The 15,394-nt window shown below is 46.9% G+C and overlaps 1 protein-coding gene across 1 annotated transcript in view; it reads left to right on the plus strand.

Annotated features, from left to right (window-relative positions):
* Mki67 (marker of proliferation Ki-67) overlaps window positions 1-15,394 on the plus strand; it is a 96,539-nt gene that overhangs the window by 72,257 nt on the left and 8,888 nt on the right. The window contains exons 6-17 of the mRNA XM_013021881.1: window positions 4-279; window positions 2,335-2,413; window positions 2,501-2,616; window positions 4,197-4,263; window positions 5,877-5,922; window positions 6,386-7,402; window positions 8,400-8,575; window positions 10,093-10,411; window positions 10,500-10,618; window positions 10,735-10,906; window positions 12,961-13,116; window positions 13,982-15,391. Of these exons, the coding sequence (XP_012877335.1) occupies window positions 4-279; window positions 2,335-2,413; window positions 2,501-2,616; window positions 4,197-4,263; window positions 5,877-5,922; window positions 6,386-7,402; window positions 8,400-8,575; window positions 10,093-10,411; window positions 10,500-10,618; window positions 10,735-10,906; window positions 12,961-13,116; window positions 13,982-15,391 (3,953 nt within the window). The remainder of the gene's footprint in view (window positions 1-3; window positions 280-2,334; window positions 2,414-2,500; window positions 2,617-4,196; window positions 4,264-5,876; window positions 5,923-6,385; window positions 7,403-8,399; window positions 8,576-10,092; window positions 10,412-10,499; window positions 10,619-10,734; window positions 10,907-12,960; window positions 13,117-13,981; window positions 15,392-15,394) is intronic.

The raw sequence follows: 15,394 nt of genomic DNA on the forward strand, positions 1-15,394 counted from the left end.
CAGGGCGTTCGACCGAAACCCCGGGCTGCGCGGACGGCGCTTGGGAGCCTGCACCCCGGCTGCGCGCGGCCGGGCCCGGGTGCGGGTCCGGAGCCGGGAACGGCGGGCGGGGATTGGACTTGGTCAGGCTTCGACGGCGGCCACCCAGGAGTCTGGAGACATCGTCTCCCCGAGCCTGGAAGAGGTGGGCCCGCCGACGGCCTCCCCGGCGGAGCCTGGGACAGCCCGGCTGGGAGGGGCCTCGGGTCACCGCCGCAGTGCCCGGCTGCGGGGTCTGACGCCGGCCCGGCGCTCCCCCCCATCCTCTGTGTGTGTGTGTGCGCGCCCGTGTGCATACGTGGCACTTGCAGTTATTAATTTTTGTGCCTGACAGTACTAGGGTTCAAATTCAAGCCCTAGGTGCTGTCTCTTAGCTTTGCGCGCGGGTGCGTGTGTGAGAGAGAGAACATTAATTGATAAGGATCTGAGGGACTGTGTGTGTGTGAGAGAGAGAGAGAACATTAATTGATAAGGATCTGAGGGACTGTGTGTGTGTGTGTGTGAGAGAGAGAGAGAGAGAGAGAGAGAGAACATTAATTGATAAGGATCTGAGGGACTGTGTGTGTGTGTGAGAGAGAGAGAACATTAATTGATAAGGATCTGAGGGACTTACTGGCCCAGACTGGCTTTGAACTGCCATCCTCAGATCTCAGCCTCCTGAGTAGCTAGGATTAAAAGAAAGAAAGAAGTAAAGTTGGCGTTCTCAGATCTGGTCACTTGGTGGTTTATTTATTGTACAGTAGAGATTGTAGTCTGTGAATTCGTGTTTGGTCGTGTGACTTCAGGGAAGGAATATGCTTGGATTCTAGAGGTTCATGTGGAAGAGAAACAGAATTAGCAGTTCATAGTTCATGTCCACCACCTCTGGATGTTGAAGCAAGCTCCCGGAAGCTACCGGTGAACCTTTCTCTAGTAGCTCACAGAAAGACTTAGGAATGATCAGTTCTGTGCTTTGCCATGCTAGCTTCTGTGGAAGGGCAAGTTGAAGCTAGATACTTTTCTCTTCATCTTGTTTTCTTTTGCTCCTATTCTGGGGCTTGAGCTCAGGGTCTGGACACCATCCCTGAGCAAAGTTAGTACTCTGCCACTTGTCACAGCTCCACTTCCAGCTGTGTGTGCGTGTGCGGTGCGGTGTGCTGTGTCTTTGTATGCATATGCGTGTGTGGGTGTGGGGAGTGGCTAATTAGCAAAGAGTCTCAGACTTTCCAGTTAGGGATGACTTTGAACGGTGATCCTCAGATCTGTCTCAGCCTCCTGAGTAGTTAGAATTACAAGCACAAGCCACTGGCACCCAATGATATTTTTGCATTGTTTATATTGATAAATATATGTGTATAGTTATGTATATAAATGTAACTTTTATTATCTCTAAGTAGTTGTACTAAAGAGTTTCAGTTTTGTTTGAGCCCAATACATTTAGATAGGTTTTTTTTTTGCCTGCAGATTAGTATTTTTAATGTTCATTGACTCAAGTCTATCAGTTCAGGTGGAGTGTGTGTGCATGTGTGTGTTGGTTCATTCTGTGTACTGGTACTGGGGCTTAAACTCAAGGCCTGCCACAGTCTCAGTTTTTGTGCTCAAGGCTGGCATTCTACTGCTGTAGTCATAGCCCCACTTCCAGCTTTTTTTGGAGATAAGTCTTACTGACTTTGCTGCTGGAATCACTGGCTTCAAACCTTGATCCTCAGATCTCAGCCTCCTTGATTAGCTAGAGTTACAGGTTGAGCTACCAATGTCTGGCTAGTATGTGGTTTTAGAACAGCAGTGAAAAGCTCCCACACAATGGTGTTTGTGCCATACATGTGAATGATGTGTGCAGCTCATTTACTTGTTTGACACAACAAAACAACATACAGAATAATAAAACCTAGCATATAATATAGTATAACCTAATATCTATTTCTATATGAAGACACAAGCACAGAGAGGTGCTACGAGAGCTAGGGCTGTGAAGGCTGGAGTAAAACACCCATAAAACAAACAGGCTTATTTATTTTTTTTAAAGCACTAAAATAATATTCTTCAGAATTAGTATAAAATACTTTATGTGTGCTTTTGAACAGTGATTTCTAAATTGTAATTGGTGTTCTCATTCTAAAATAATAATTTCTAAGAACTTTATGTATTAAAGATCTAAAATTGCTTCTTGTGTGATGTTTGTGAAATACAGATCACTGGCCTTAGCTAGCGTCTTGCATTTACAGATCACATATGCTGGCCAAATTTGGTTTTATTTTGAAAAACTGAAGTGTTGTGAAAACAAAAAAAACATACTTTTTTGCATTTTTCATTAAGGGATATCGAATGTGATATTCGCATCCAGCTCCCTGTAGTATCAAAACTGCATTGCAGAATTGAGGTCAGCGGGCAGGAGGTAAGTGGGTTGCGGGGTAGACCATTTCTAAAGCTTTCCTATTTGCCCTTTAGCTAATCACAGATATCCCCTGCTCTCCACCCGTAGGCCACATTATATAATTTCAGTTCTACAAATCCAACCCAGCTGAATGGGTCTGCCATTGACAAACCTGTGCACCTGAAACACGGCGATGTCATCACTATTATTGACCGGTCTTTCAGGTAGGCGCCAAGTGGCTGGCTGAGGTAGACATCGCGCTGTCCCTGCCTGCGGACAGTGTGTCCCTGTCCCCGTTCAGTGTGGCCCCTACTTTCATGTTGGCAAATGTCGAAACATTTCAGACCTTCATTTCCAACGCTGATAACGTACAAGCCTAAAGATTTCTGAATGACACCTGCGGGTCAAATGTGATGGGAGCCCGGGATTTGAGATCACCTAAGTAGGCAGAGGCAAGGCGATTTGGTCCTGTAGAGGCTGTTTGAACTCAGAACCTGCTAGAACCACATGCCTGTACCAAAATGTTTTCCTTTGATTAGGGCTTGCTTAGTGTAATATTTTCCATCCTGTAATTTCAGGTTTGTTTAGCTCTTATGGCATATGTTGGCTCTTGGAACTTGTTGTCAAATGGCTCTTGTTTTTCATTTTGATAATACAATTATATGATCTGAGGCATAGAGAATATCCTCTTTCAGTCTCCCTGAAAAAGTAGTGAAAGAGTGGAGGAGGGTAACTTGCTTTTGATTGAAATATCTTCTTGATAGTGACTTTTACAATTTTATGATCATTTTTGTTACCATGTTTGTTATTATTTGCCAATATGAGATTTGCATCGGGGGCCTCACACTTGCTTTCTGATCTCTTCTACTTGCCACGCCTCCATCAGGAGTATTTGCTAGTTATTTTTGGAGGTAAGTCTAGTGGAGTTTGCCTGGGCTGGCTTTGAGTCTTAGTCCTCCAGATCTCAACCTCCTGAGGAGCCAGGATTATACCCACAAGCCACTTGCACCTGGTTGGATTGACCTGTCAAATCATTGTAGAATGTTCTTTGTTATGTACTATTTTAAAGGGCACTTTATTAAACATAAACTTCTAGTTAGGAAGTATAAACCTGGAATGAACTGTTCACCAAAGAGAAACATAATTCAGTTGTGATTATTAAATGCCCTCCACAGAGAGTAGAAAATGGGTCTTAGGAAGAGAGATTTGTATTCAGTACTCTGATATCACGAGAAACTGTTCCAAAATATCTGATAATTTCAGATGTTACTTACTTGGCATCTGACTTCAAATCTGGCCATTTATTCACTGAAGCACCAGAAATTACCTTGCGAATCATGAAGGATTACACCTATGCTTTGGTTGCTGAGACCTGTAGGAACAGTTGTCTGGCCTGATAAGACGCAGTGTTTCATCCAGACTCAATAAGTGCTCATGGTTCTAAAGGGTTGCTTTGTCTCACCTGGAAGCACGTGACTTTGCCGTGTGGGTGAAGAGCACGTTGCTGATGGGCCTTCTGGGCCTGTGGATGACTCCTTGGGTGTGGAACATGGGCGGAGTCACAGGTGGCCAGTCAGTAGAAGGTCGGCATCTGATGGCAGTGTCCCAAAAGAAACCTAAGGACAGTTATGTAATTTGTTAGTGTAAGACGTTCTCCTAACTCTAAACTTCTGTGTGTAAGATGATACTCTGAACAAAGTCTGACTTGCTTCCTTAGGAGGTCTATGAATATAACCCAATATATAGGCGTGAGCCACGGACTCTACGCCCTTCATCCAAGTCTCTCTTGTTCTGGGTTTTGCAGGTATGAAAAGGAAAGTCCTCAGAATGAAAGCAAGCCAGATGAATTTCCAGGAAAAAGACAGGAGCAGGTGATGTGAAATACAACATGGGTTTTGGCTGATTTGTTGTGTTTTATTGAGATGGGTTTTGGCTAACATTTGCTTGGGATTTGAACTCCTGATCCCTGCTTTAAAGTCGCTGGGATTATAGGATTGAGTCACCACACATGTCTCTATACTAATAAGGTTTTTCTGGTTGTTCATTTTGGATGTTCAATCATAAGATGTTCCTATTGAAGCCTGAAATTAAAACTTACCATCTTCCACAAAGAGTTAGCTCAACTATCTAGAAATTTGAAGTTGTTTATAAATGAAAAAGCTAAACATATCTTAACATATAGAAGTTTAGATTCCTTGAGAATGGAAAAATTGCATCAGGAATAAGCTGGATAAATCGGGAGAAGACATTACAGCTCAGTTTATGTCACTGAAAACATGGGCAACATTCCTATAGGAGTATTTGCCACTTGGTATCGTCTTATTTGGTATCTAAAACAACAGAGGAAGGAAGTTTGGCTAAGCCAAAGCTAAACCAGCGAAGTTGGCTAGTTTAGCAGAGTCCACAGGTGAGAGGAAAGTACTGAATGGAGACAGGAAGACTAATCATGATGAGTCCCTCCTCCTTGGAAGTGCCATCCTGTAGGCTGGGCTTACAGGCATGAGCCACCAATGCCTGGCTAGGTTTTGTTGTTATTATTGTTGTGTTTTGTCAGTCATGGGGCTTGAACTCTGGGTCTGGGCGCTGTCCTTCAGCTGCTTCAGCTCTATGATTTGAGCCACAGTGCCACTTCTGGTTTTCTGGTGGCTAACTGGAGATAAGAATCTCAGCGACATTTCTGCCTGGGCTGGCTTTGAACAGTGATTCTCAGATCTCAGCCTCCTCCTGGGTAGCTAGGATTACAGGCCTGAGCTACTGGTGCTCAGCTGTTTTGTTTTGAGCTGTTTTTGAAACAAGTTCATGCTGGTCTTCAAATTAAGCATTGAAGTTTTTAATCCTGCCACAGCCTCACAGACAATAATTAGAGAGAATTAGCTATCTTCTTTATCTTTGGTAATCGGTTTTTGGATAATTTTTTCCTTAATCAACAGAAGTTCCATAGGAAGAAGATGCAGGCACTGTGTGCTGGGGCAGGCTAGGGATGCTGGGGCTGAGGTGGCCGTATGGGGTCCTGCTCCCACGTGGGCCCTAACTTTGGGGCTCTCCCATACACAGTGATTGTCTGCCAGCCAGGAGAGCACAGGCTAGGCCGCCACAGAATTCACCAACACACCCTTGAGCCCATTTCTAAGGAAACTCGGGCAGTGTGAAGTTGTGTACTATATTGAGTTAGCAGATGTAGGTGAGGTTGAATGTTAGCTTTTGTTCTTCTCTCATGTGATGTTGGGGATAAACTTCAAGGAAGTTCTCTGAGCTTCGGTGTCTGTTTAAACCTGTAGTTTGTATTCTAATGGTCTATGTACATAAATACAGTCAGCCAAGAAGCTCTAGCTGTGTCATGACCACAAGCTTCTAAATGATTTGGGCCATTTCTGGAACACAGAACTTTGGCACAGAAGCTAATTAATAAGAACAATTTTACTACGAAGAATGTCAGCACTAGGAAGGTGCTAAGTCACTGCTGTTTTATTTTTCCACCTGACAGGCACGGGCACGGCGATCCTCCAGATCCAGCCTCTCTACTCCCCCTGGTTTGTACTGGTTGGGTCATGTTCTGGGACCTTCGGGGTGGGCGCGCTGTCTCACGGGAGGGGCAGGAGGAGCATGCAAGTGTGAAGTCTTTTTTTCCCCCAACCCTAGGAGGCTGTGTGCTTTCACAGGTCATACTAAGGCAGAAAGCTGAGCTAGCTCGTCCCCTACTGACCTTTGGGGTTCCGTGCTCAGGGTCGTGTTCAGGTGTACACAGCTTGTACATTCACTTGTCCCTAATTCTGGGTGGATCGGTAGCATACTTTACCTTACATATAGTGAAGGCAATACGATTTATTTGCATCAGAGTATCAGGATCATAGTATTGCCCATTTTAGGCAACTAAGTACTGTGAGCACTAAATGAGAAGCTAGGTTTTGATATAATAGATAGTGAATTCCACAGTGGTTAATCGTTGAGAAAAATGTTGAACTTCTGTTTCTTATTTCATAATTTACTGCCAAGATGGGAAAGCTCAAGGTTCCAGAACCCATTCAAAAGTCACTGCTTCAAGGTCTCAGGAGCCCGGCAAGGAGCTCATGGGCGACAGCGCTACCCCTGACGGCTCGGAGCACAGAGCAGCCCCACAGCTACTTCACGCTTGTTCCCCAGAGCAAGTGGGAAACGATGGAGGGAAAGCAGGAAGGCCCACTCCTAGGGGTCCTAAGGAGAATTCCAGGGTAACCGCAAGTCCTTGCGGAGACCTAAAGTCTTTACCCTCGGCACAGAGCTTTGACAGTAGCAAGGACACAGAGTCTCCCTTTGAGAAGCTGTACCAGTCGATGAAGGAGGAGTTGAGCCTCAGCTTGCAAAAACAAAGCCTTGCACAGACTCGGAGGAAATCAGGATTGCAGCTTGATAGTGCCACAGAGAAAGAGAGAAGGGAGAACCTGCCCTGGGGGTCACACAAAGCAAGACCCAGGTCTGCTGACACTCTCTGCATTAAGGCAGCCTCTCCATTCACACCAGAAACCAACCAGACCCAGGAAAAGGGCATCAGTGCGGACCCTGCTCACACTTCTGACCAGGCCCTGAATTCTAGCATTTCTGTGGCAGAGACTACAACAAAGAGCCCAGGGCGGTTCTCCCAGCCACGAAAGGACACAGGCCCGTATATTACTGGAGGAGAGGCTGTGAATCTGGGCCCAGGTGAAGGCATTGGGTCAGCTGATAGACCTGTCACTCCTCGGAGGCGCCTGACTGGAAATCGCCCATCAGCCATTGCGGGGGCCACTGCCAGCCCCGCCGGTCAGCCAGACAGTCTCTCTTCCAGAAGCAGAAGCGTTCCTGCAGAGGCAGAAAGGCCTTCTCCAGAAGTCAGAAAGGAGCCTTTTGTAACTCAGTGCTTTCCTCGCACTGAAAGCAAGATTCCAAAGGATTTCCTTGATGAGCCCAACAAATTGGCTGTGAAATCCGGACAGATTGGCTCTGGGTTACCTGGTCTTAGTTCAGTTGATATCAGCAACTTTGGTGATTCCATTAGTAAGTTTATTTAACTATAAATCTGTTCCCCCCAAAAGATTAATACCCACCATGTATATAGAGGTATGACTTGAGGAGACCATCAATCAGTCATGGCAACTCTGGTGAAGAATACACTTAGAGCAGGTGATAGGAAGTGTGCTCACCTTTCAGCCAATGGACGGGAGGGGACTCAGACCTCTGAGGCTAGAGGAGGTGTCCCGGCACTTAGAGAACCACATTGTGAGGCCAGTCGGAAGGATGGGGGCACCCAAAGACATGGGGTCTCCTCTCCATCTGTCCCAAATCAGTAAGGAGAAGAATCAGATGGCTTTCCACTTAGCATCTGTACTCACCTACAGGCGGCTGCCCTACCCAGTCCACTGTCTCCTTCGGGTTCAGTTTGGAATCAGTTACTGGGGAATCTTCATCTCCCTGTTGCAAATGTGAAAGTGACAGCGCGGGGACACACAGTGGTTGGCGTAGGTGTGGCTTCTTTCTGCACACAGAGAGGAGCGGTCCCCTGCTTTAGTCTTAGCAAGGTCCCCTCTTCACACGTGGCCTGCTGTGCAAGTATGTTCCATTGAGCCTTACCGCGATGGGAGATTTGTGCTGACTGGTGGCTCATGACCTTGTGTGGGACTGCATGAATTGATTGCTGGCTGGAGACATTGCAGCTCACACTGGCAGGTCGGGGCCAGGCCCGTGTACGAGTCCTAGGAAGTTTTTTTAGTCTGTTAGTAAAGTTGTTGGTATTGTCTGTTCCGCAGGGCCGGCCACTCCTGCAGGCTGGTCATTAGCTTGAGCCACACATGTCATGTGGCATTACTGTCCAGTTGGAACTTGAGTCTCTGGCTTGCTCTGGCTTCGTCACTATTCTGTGAGAATGAAGCTGTCTGGTTTCTGTGCATTTTTCGAGTGGGTTATTTTCCAGTGCTACTTTGAAATAAGTTGTAAGTCCTGGTATAGGTTTTTTTGTTTTTTAAATTGCTCATTTCTCATTTGTGTACTCATTTAGACAAGAGCGAGGGAGCCTCTTTGAAGAGAAGACGTGTGTCCTTTGGTGGTCGTCTGAGACCTGAATTATTCGATGAGAACTTGCCTCCAAATACACCACTCAAAAGAGGAGAAACACCAAGCAAGAGGAAGCTGCCTGTCACCCACACGCCGGCTGTCCTGAAGAAGATCATCAAGGTGAGTCGCCACACTTGTTGACCACTGTGCTCCTCACTGCTGGTGGCTCTCTCTGCCGCTACCTTTCCCTTCTCTTCCCTTCTTCCCCTCTTCCCTTCTTCCCTGCCAGCACCCCAAGGTAGAACCACACCCAGGTCTTAGATGTTTTTTGGGTTCTTTTTTTTTTTTTTTTGGTAATTTGAAGACAGCACCCTGGGCACCGGGAGGTGAACTTAGGCTCTGGGGTATAGGGCGGGGTCACTGTTCAGCAGGTGCCTGCACTTTCTCCTTCCATGGGGAACATCCTGATAACTGTAGTGCTGCATGACCCCCTGGCGCATTGCAACGTGGCCCCATGCAAATACAAGGAGTGTTCTGTTTCCTTTTAGGTTTGTGAGCTACAATTAAAGCATTTTAACTGTGGAGAAGGGGAATCTGGCAGTCCAGCCGCCTCTCTACATAGGCCACTCTTAGCCCTTTGGCCATCTATTGCTTGGCCTGGCTTCTTCCCTTGGCTTTAGATCCCAGAGGCATTTGTCCACAGAGATCACCTTCCTCACAGCGCCCGGGAAGGCTTTATTGCCTCTTGCTATGGAACAGAGATGGAAGGTACTCTGAACGCTTTCCTGCATTCTCCTTCCCTGTAATGTCAGCTCAGAACTGGAACCTGCAGCTGGAGTTGCTGGGACCCGGTCAGAGTTCCTCCTTGGAATGAGCACGTGTTCTCTCCACACTTCATCCAGAAGATCTCAACTTAGACTCAACCAATGCTGTGTTGTCCTGCTCTTCCCTTAATGAACAGACAGAGTTGGGCTTGGCCGTGCACATCTGTAATCCTAACTACTAGGCAGGCAGAGGAGGATTGTGGATCTGGGCCAGCCCTGGGCAAACTGAAACCTTACCTAAAACATCAAATGTAAGACAAAAATGACTGGGTTTGTGTTTACCTGGTAGAGCACTTGCCAAATAATAATTCAAACCCAGGTCTGCCAAAAAGATTAAAAAATGAGTGGGATAGCTGACTTCTTTAGGGTTGGAAGACAGGTTTTAAATATCTATTGATTCAAGATAAATCTTAGATACTTTTCTTTGTACTGGGGTTTTGAACTCTGTGCATGATCCATGTCTTCATTGTGGTATGCTTGCCTGTTTTCCAGGTAGCCTTTGAACTCTTTTTTTTTTTTCCCGCCCCTAGGTCACCCTCACATGACAATCCTCCTATTTCTGCCTCCCTTGTAGCTGGAACTTACAGGTGTGAAGTCATGCACCTGGCTCCTCGGTTGAGATATTTACAGGCATGAGTTGCACACCTGGCTTCTTGTTATAGGGGTTGTCTGGCCTTGAACTGATCCCTGTCTATTATCCCCCTCTCACTCCTCCCCCCCCTCACACACACCCCCATAGCTGGAATTACATGCTTGAACTACCACACCCATCCTGAAATCATGTGCCATGCCTTGTGGAATAGGTTGGTGACAGGCATTGTGGAAATCTTAGTTGTTTGGCAAAGTTTCTTATGAAAATATGACTCTTGTCAGGAGCAGCCCCCATCTGGGGAAGAAGAATCTTCAGAAATCTGTGTGGAGGTCACAGCGCAGGATGTGTGCACAGGCGCTGTGGCTTCTAGTCCTGGAGTAACCCAGCCTGGGGTAAACGGCCAAAGACGCAGATCAGGCAAGGCCTCGACTGCCTCTGGGGTCGGCGGCTCCCCGGGACAGACAGACACTCCTAAGAGAGCGGGGAGGAAGAGTGCCGGCTCGTCTTCCAAGCGGACATCCATCAGCCGCGGGCAGCATGACATCCTGCAGAGGATCTGTTCCAAGAGAAGAAGCGGAGCGTCAGAGGCCAACCTCATCGGTGAGAGTGGCGGTGGCAGGCACATTTGAAAGTCAGTGCCCGAGGCCCTGCCAGGCTGAGCAGCATCCCCATCTTTTCCCTTTGACAGTTGCAAAATCGTGGGCAGATGTCGTGAAACTTGGTGCTAAACAGACGCAGGTGAGAGTGCCGAAGCACGGTCCTCCAAAGCCTGTGGGCAGAAGACAGAGGAAGCCGAGCACCCCGAAGGTATGGCGGCCGCGCCGCCTTGCTTGTCCGCACTAGTCACTGCTGTCACATGACCCTGTCCCGAGTGTGTCTATGCTTTCACACCTTACCCCCTCTTCCTTACTTATTTTCTACAGAAGCCTACAGCCAGCGTTTGCCGTCAGTTCAGCACCGGCCATGCCAACTCCCCTTGTACCATTGTCATTGGGAAAGCTCAGACCGAAAAGGTCAGCATTCCTGCTCGGCCCTCCAGGATGCTGAGCAGCTTTGTGTTCAACCGAAAAATGGACTACAGTGAAGATCTGTCAGGTGAGCAGCCTGAGCTGTCAACTGTGACATTGTTGATGCTTGCCACTTATCTTTGTCTACTTGAGAGCGTGGGCACAGAAGATACAAAGCTGGATGGAGTACAAGGACAGGTCTCTGTCTGCTCTGAGGGTTGTGTTCTGCGGAGGTGGTTCCAATGCATACATTTCGTCTGGAGAGGTGGGGAGAATGCTTTTCCATGGGGCAGGGGCAGGCTCTCATGTGACACTGCTGTCACACTAATGGTTATCTCAGAAGTGGGACTCGTTATTTCAGAGCAATACTTGGCTTTTCAAGATTCACCTTCTTTCCATATTTATTGACCATTTGTTTTGTCCTTTCGAGAATTGTTCAGTTTATTTGCCCACCTATTGAGTTGTTGATTCTTTGGGAATTGTGTTCTTTTTTTGTTTGTTGTGCTGGTACTGGGGCTTCCACTTAGCTTTTTTGCTCCAGGCTGGCACTTCACTATTTGAGCCCTGCCTCCACTTCGAGCAGTTTCTTTGCTGGTTAATTGGAGATAAGAGTCCTCCACATTTGACTGCCTGGGCTGGCTTTGAACTTTGATCCTAAGAGTTCAGCCTTGGACTCTTGGTGTGAGCAAGCAGTCCGCTTAGGTTAGTTCTTTGAGCTACACCTATTCTCTCATAGATAGCTGGAAAAGATTTTCTCCATGCTGATTTTCTCCATCCTTCAGGCTCTTCTGTCTAGTTGTAAGGTCGCGCTGGCCCTGCTGGTGCTCCCCACCTATTGGTTAAGTCTCTGCCTATGTCACCTTTTTGTTGGACAGCTATTTGTCAATCCATGTTCTTAATTTGCTGAACTATTGGGGAGTTCTATTTATAAAGCTACCTCCTATGCCAATATATTCTAGATTTTTCCCTTGTTCTTTCCAGTCGAGTTTCTAGTTTCTCACATGGAGATCTTCGATGGATTCTGAATCTGTATTAGAACCAGGCAAGAGAAAGCAATCCAGTTTCAGTCGTTCTGAGGAGCATAGCCATCACTTGAAGGGAGGCGCTGTGAGAAAGTTCTCTGAAGCTGCTAGTGATGGAATGATCCCGACTTTGTTCTCCCTCATGCTTGCCTGGCCCTGAAGGCAAGGAGGCCCCTGTGGCTGTGTGTCACGGTGTGCTTGATGCTTTCACTCTGTCCAGTTCGGGAGGGAGGTCAGATTAGAACTGGGTACACAGAGTCTTATTTCATGGCAGATGAGGAGTAGCAAGTCATTAAACCCTTCAGTATAATGCATTGTCTGTATAACGTGTGCCAAGCAGCCTATAACAAGAGCTGTGTTTGGGTCGATTAACATTTACCTTTTAAAGAAGAACAAAATACAAAACCAAAGCTAGATAGTATGTGTGCGTATGCTTACAAATTGTGAATATCTATGATGTACTGATATAGAAGTTATGAAATGTTAAAGTGTAAACGATGAAAGATAACTTGAAGATAAATGAGCTGTTGGTTGTTGTACTGGGGTTTGAGTTCAGGGCTCTTGTTTTATTTTTTCTTTTAAGTTTTAAAGTTTATTTTATGTTAAGTAGTTGACATAATGGGGTTTTACCCCCACATTGATTCTTTTTTTTCCTTTTTTTATTATTATGAAAATACTGTACAGAGGGGTTACAATTACATGGGCAAGCTAATGAGTACATTTCCTATCAAGCATTGTAGCCTCCTCCTTTGTTTCCCCTTCCCATCCCTTCCCGCCCAGGGCCCTTGTTCTTGCTACAGGCATTTTACCGCTTGAGCCACAGCCCACTTCTTTTTGCTTTCATTATTTTTCAGCTAGGGTCTCTCATTTATGCCCGAGTGAGGCCTGTACTGTGTTCCTGTACAGGTGGGGTTAATAGGCACGTACCACTAGACTTAGCTTCTTATTGAGATGGGGTCTGGCTAAGTTTTCCTCTGGCTGTCCTCTCATTGTTTGACGGATTCAACTCCCATGGACCAACTGTCCTGTAGTTCATTCTGTGTGAGGTGACCTCATGTCATGTTATATTTCATACCTATGTTACATACATACACATCTATTTCATGTTCTTATTTATCAGGGATAACTGAATTGTTCAAGACACCAGTGAAGGAGAAGCCCCAGACGACTGGCCCCGGCTCCTTCACTCTTTCCAGTCCAGAGAACTTGACTGGAAAACAGTTTCAAGCAGTGAATTCAGGAGAAAATCCTCTGTGCACCACTTCCGAGACTTGGGGTTGGCCTATTTTATTTCTTAGCACCTTTCTCCTTTTGCCCAGGACTTGCTGAGGGCCCTGTTCCATCACAGACAACTCTCTGCTCCTTCTCTACAGCAGACGTCCCTGGTAAAATGCCATTTGAGTTGAACTAATACTGGCATCTACTAACAGACAGAGACAGCCCAAGTTCTTTGGTGATGATGATTTCTGTATGCTTTTAGTTTTAAGAGGATGATAATGTGGAGAAGTACACTGGCATCTTATCATATTGATGTTAATTACCAAATAGAAAATGTGCACTTATACAAAAGAAAGATAGTACCTTTCAAACTGCTGAGTTACTCATCTGCTCTGGTAAACAGGAGGAGACAGAGTGTGTGAGGCTAGGGATGTATTTCCTTACCTTCCTGTTTGGCCTTGGGCAGAAGGAATCGCTTGCTACCCTGCCAGTGCTTGCTGGTGCTAACAGTGAGATGTTCCTTGAACAGTGTGGTTCTTGCACATACACAGTACAGGCCCTGCCACTTCCCTGGAGATGAAGGCAAGAAATAGTTGTAACTTTCTAATGTGCAAAGAAAAATTGCCTGGTTTCAGGTCAGTGCCCTGCAGCATGGCAGCCTTCAGAAGACTCTTCTAAAGTCTGGTTTTCCCCTCAAGTAATCACTCCAGATTCTGAGCACAACTTCGTGAGGGCCTCCCCATGTTGAGAAAGAAATTTATACTTACGGGTGGTGTGGAACATAACTACGACAGATTTAGGATTGGATTGGTAGCCTGTTCTTATCAAAGCAGATGATGAAACTGACTAATTATATCACATTAAGGATCTAGTGCAGCAAAGATGCTTATTGTATGCATTTTTATTTCTTTTAGAAGAAACTGTGTTCAGTTCTCAGAACTCAGCACGGGAGCCATCTGATAAATGCTCTGAAAGCCACACCATAAAACAGCAGAGCAGAGAAGACAGAAGCACCGCAAAGACTCCCCAGAATATGCCTAAAACGACTCACCCGGAAAGGAAAACTCCAGATGCTGTGAAGGAGCCTCTGAACACAGTACCCAGTGCCAGCAGGTTAAGACAATCAAGGGAGCTCCGGAGTTCACAGACGCCACCTGTGAGAAGTAAGAATGGAGGAACCGAAGGACCCCCAGCTGAGGGCGTCACGGACACATCCCTGAGGAAGACACCGCTGCGGGTACGGAAGGTGGAGGGCGAGGACAGCGCAGGATCTGCAGAAACTGGCAGGGAAAGGGACAAATCAACAGAAAGTTCAGCAAAGGTGACAACTGTGAGGAGATCAAGAAGCGAGGGGCAGAAACTTGGACCCAAAGAGCTCCTGGGTACACCAGCCCATGCCAAGGAACCAGAAAATGAGGCCGACCAAACCACCGGAACAGATAGTTCCTCCCAAGGAGCTGATCTCACAAACACCAGAAAGAGACCACCGAAGACAGAGGACAGCAACGAGGATGCCCCCCACATGTCACATCAGCCCACGCACACGAACCTGACACCAAGCACTCCCAGACCACACGGGGACCCAGCTGCGTGTGCAGCTAGGGTGAAGAAGGGATCAAGAACTCCTAAGAAGCAGACCCAACCTCTGGAAGACCTGGTCGGCTTCGCAGAACTGTTCCAAACACCAGGTCAGCCCATGGCTCATGAGAAAGCTAAAGTACCTCGCAAATCTCCACAGCCTATGCCAACAAGCACAAAAGCACAGCCAGTCACACCGAGTAGGAAAATGGATGCCAGCGAGCTCTCAGCATTAAGGAAGTTTGCTCACATGTCAGTGGGGGACACACATACCCTCAAAGTCACACAGCCAGATGTCACAAGCATCAGAGCTCTGAAGGAACCTGCAAAGCAGATAGTACATCCAGTAGGAAATGTAACTGGTAGCAAGAGACAACAGGAGACACCTAAAGAGAAGACTCAACTCGAAGACCTGGCTGGCTTCCAGGAGCTCCTCCAAACACCAGGTCTTTCCAAGGACTTGGTGATTACTGACAGAACCACAAAAAGGACCCGTGAAGCACCACAGGCAACAACAGCCAGAACCCCAGGAAGCACACAAAGGCAGCCCAGGACACGTGTGGGAAACATGGATGTGAAAGCAGTTTCCTCACTCAGGAAACTTCAGCAGTCACCAGGCAAGGCCTTGCAAACACCCACAGCACCAGAAGAGGAGGAACTCAGCACAGCATTCGTGCAAACTCCAGAGCAGACACCAGACATGACCGGAGACTTGACTGGATCCAAGAGACGGTCCCGGACTTCTAAGGGAAGGAGCC

This window comes from Dipodomys ordii, unplaced genomic scaffold (genome assembly GCF_000151885.1).
Source record: "Dipodomys ordii isolate 6190 unplaced genomic scaffold, Dord_2.0 Scaffold58, whole genome shotgun sequence".
In the NCBI taxonomy this organism is placed as follows: domain Eukaryota; kingdom Metazoa; phylum Chordata; class Mammalia; order Rodentia; family Heteromyidae; genus Dipodomys; species Dipodomys ordii.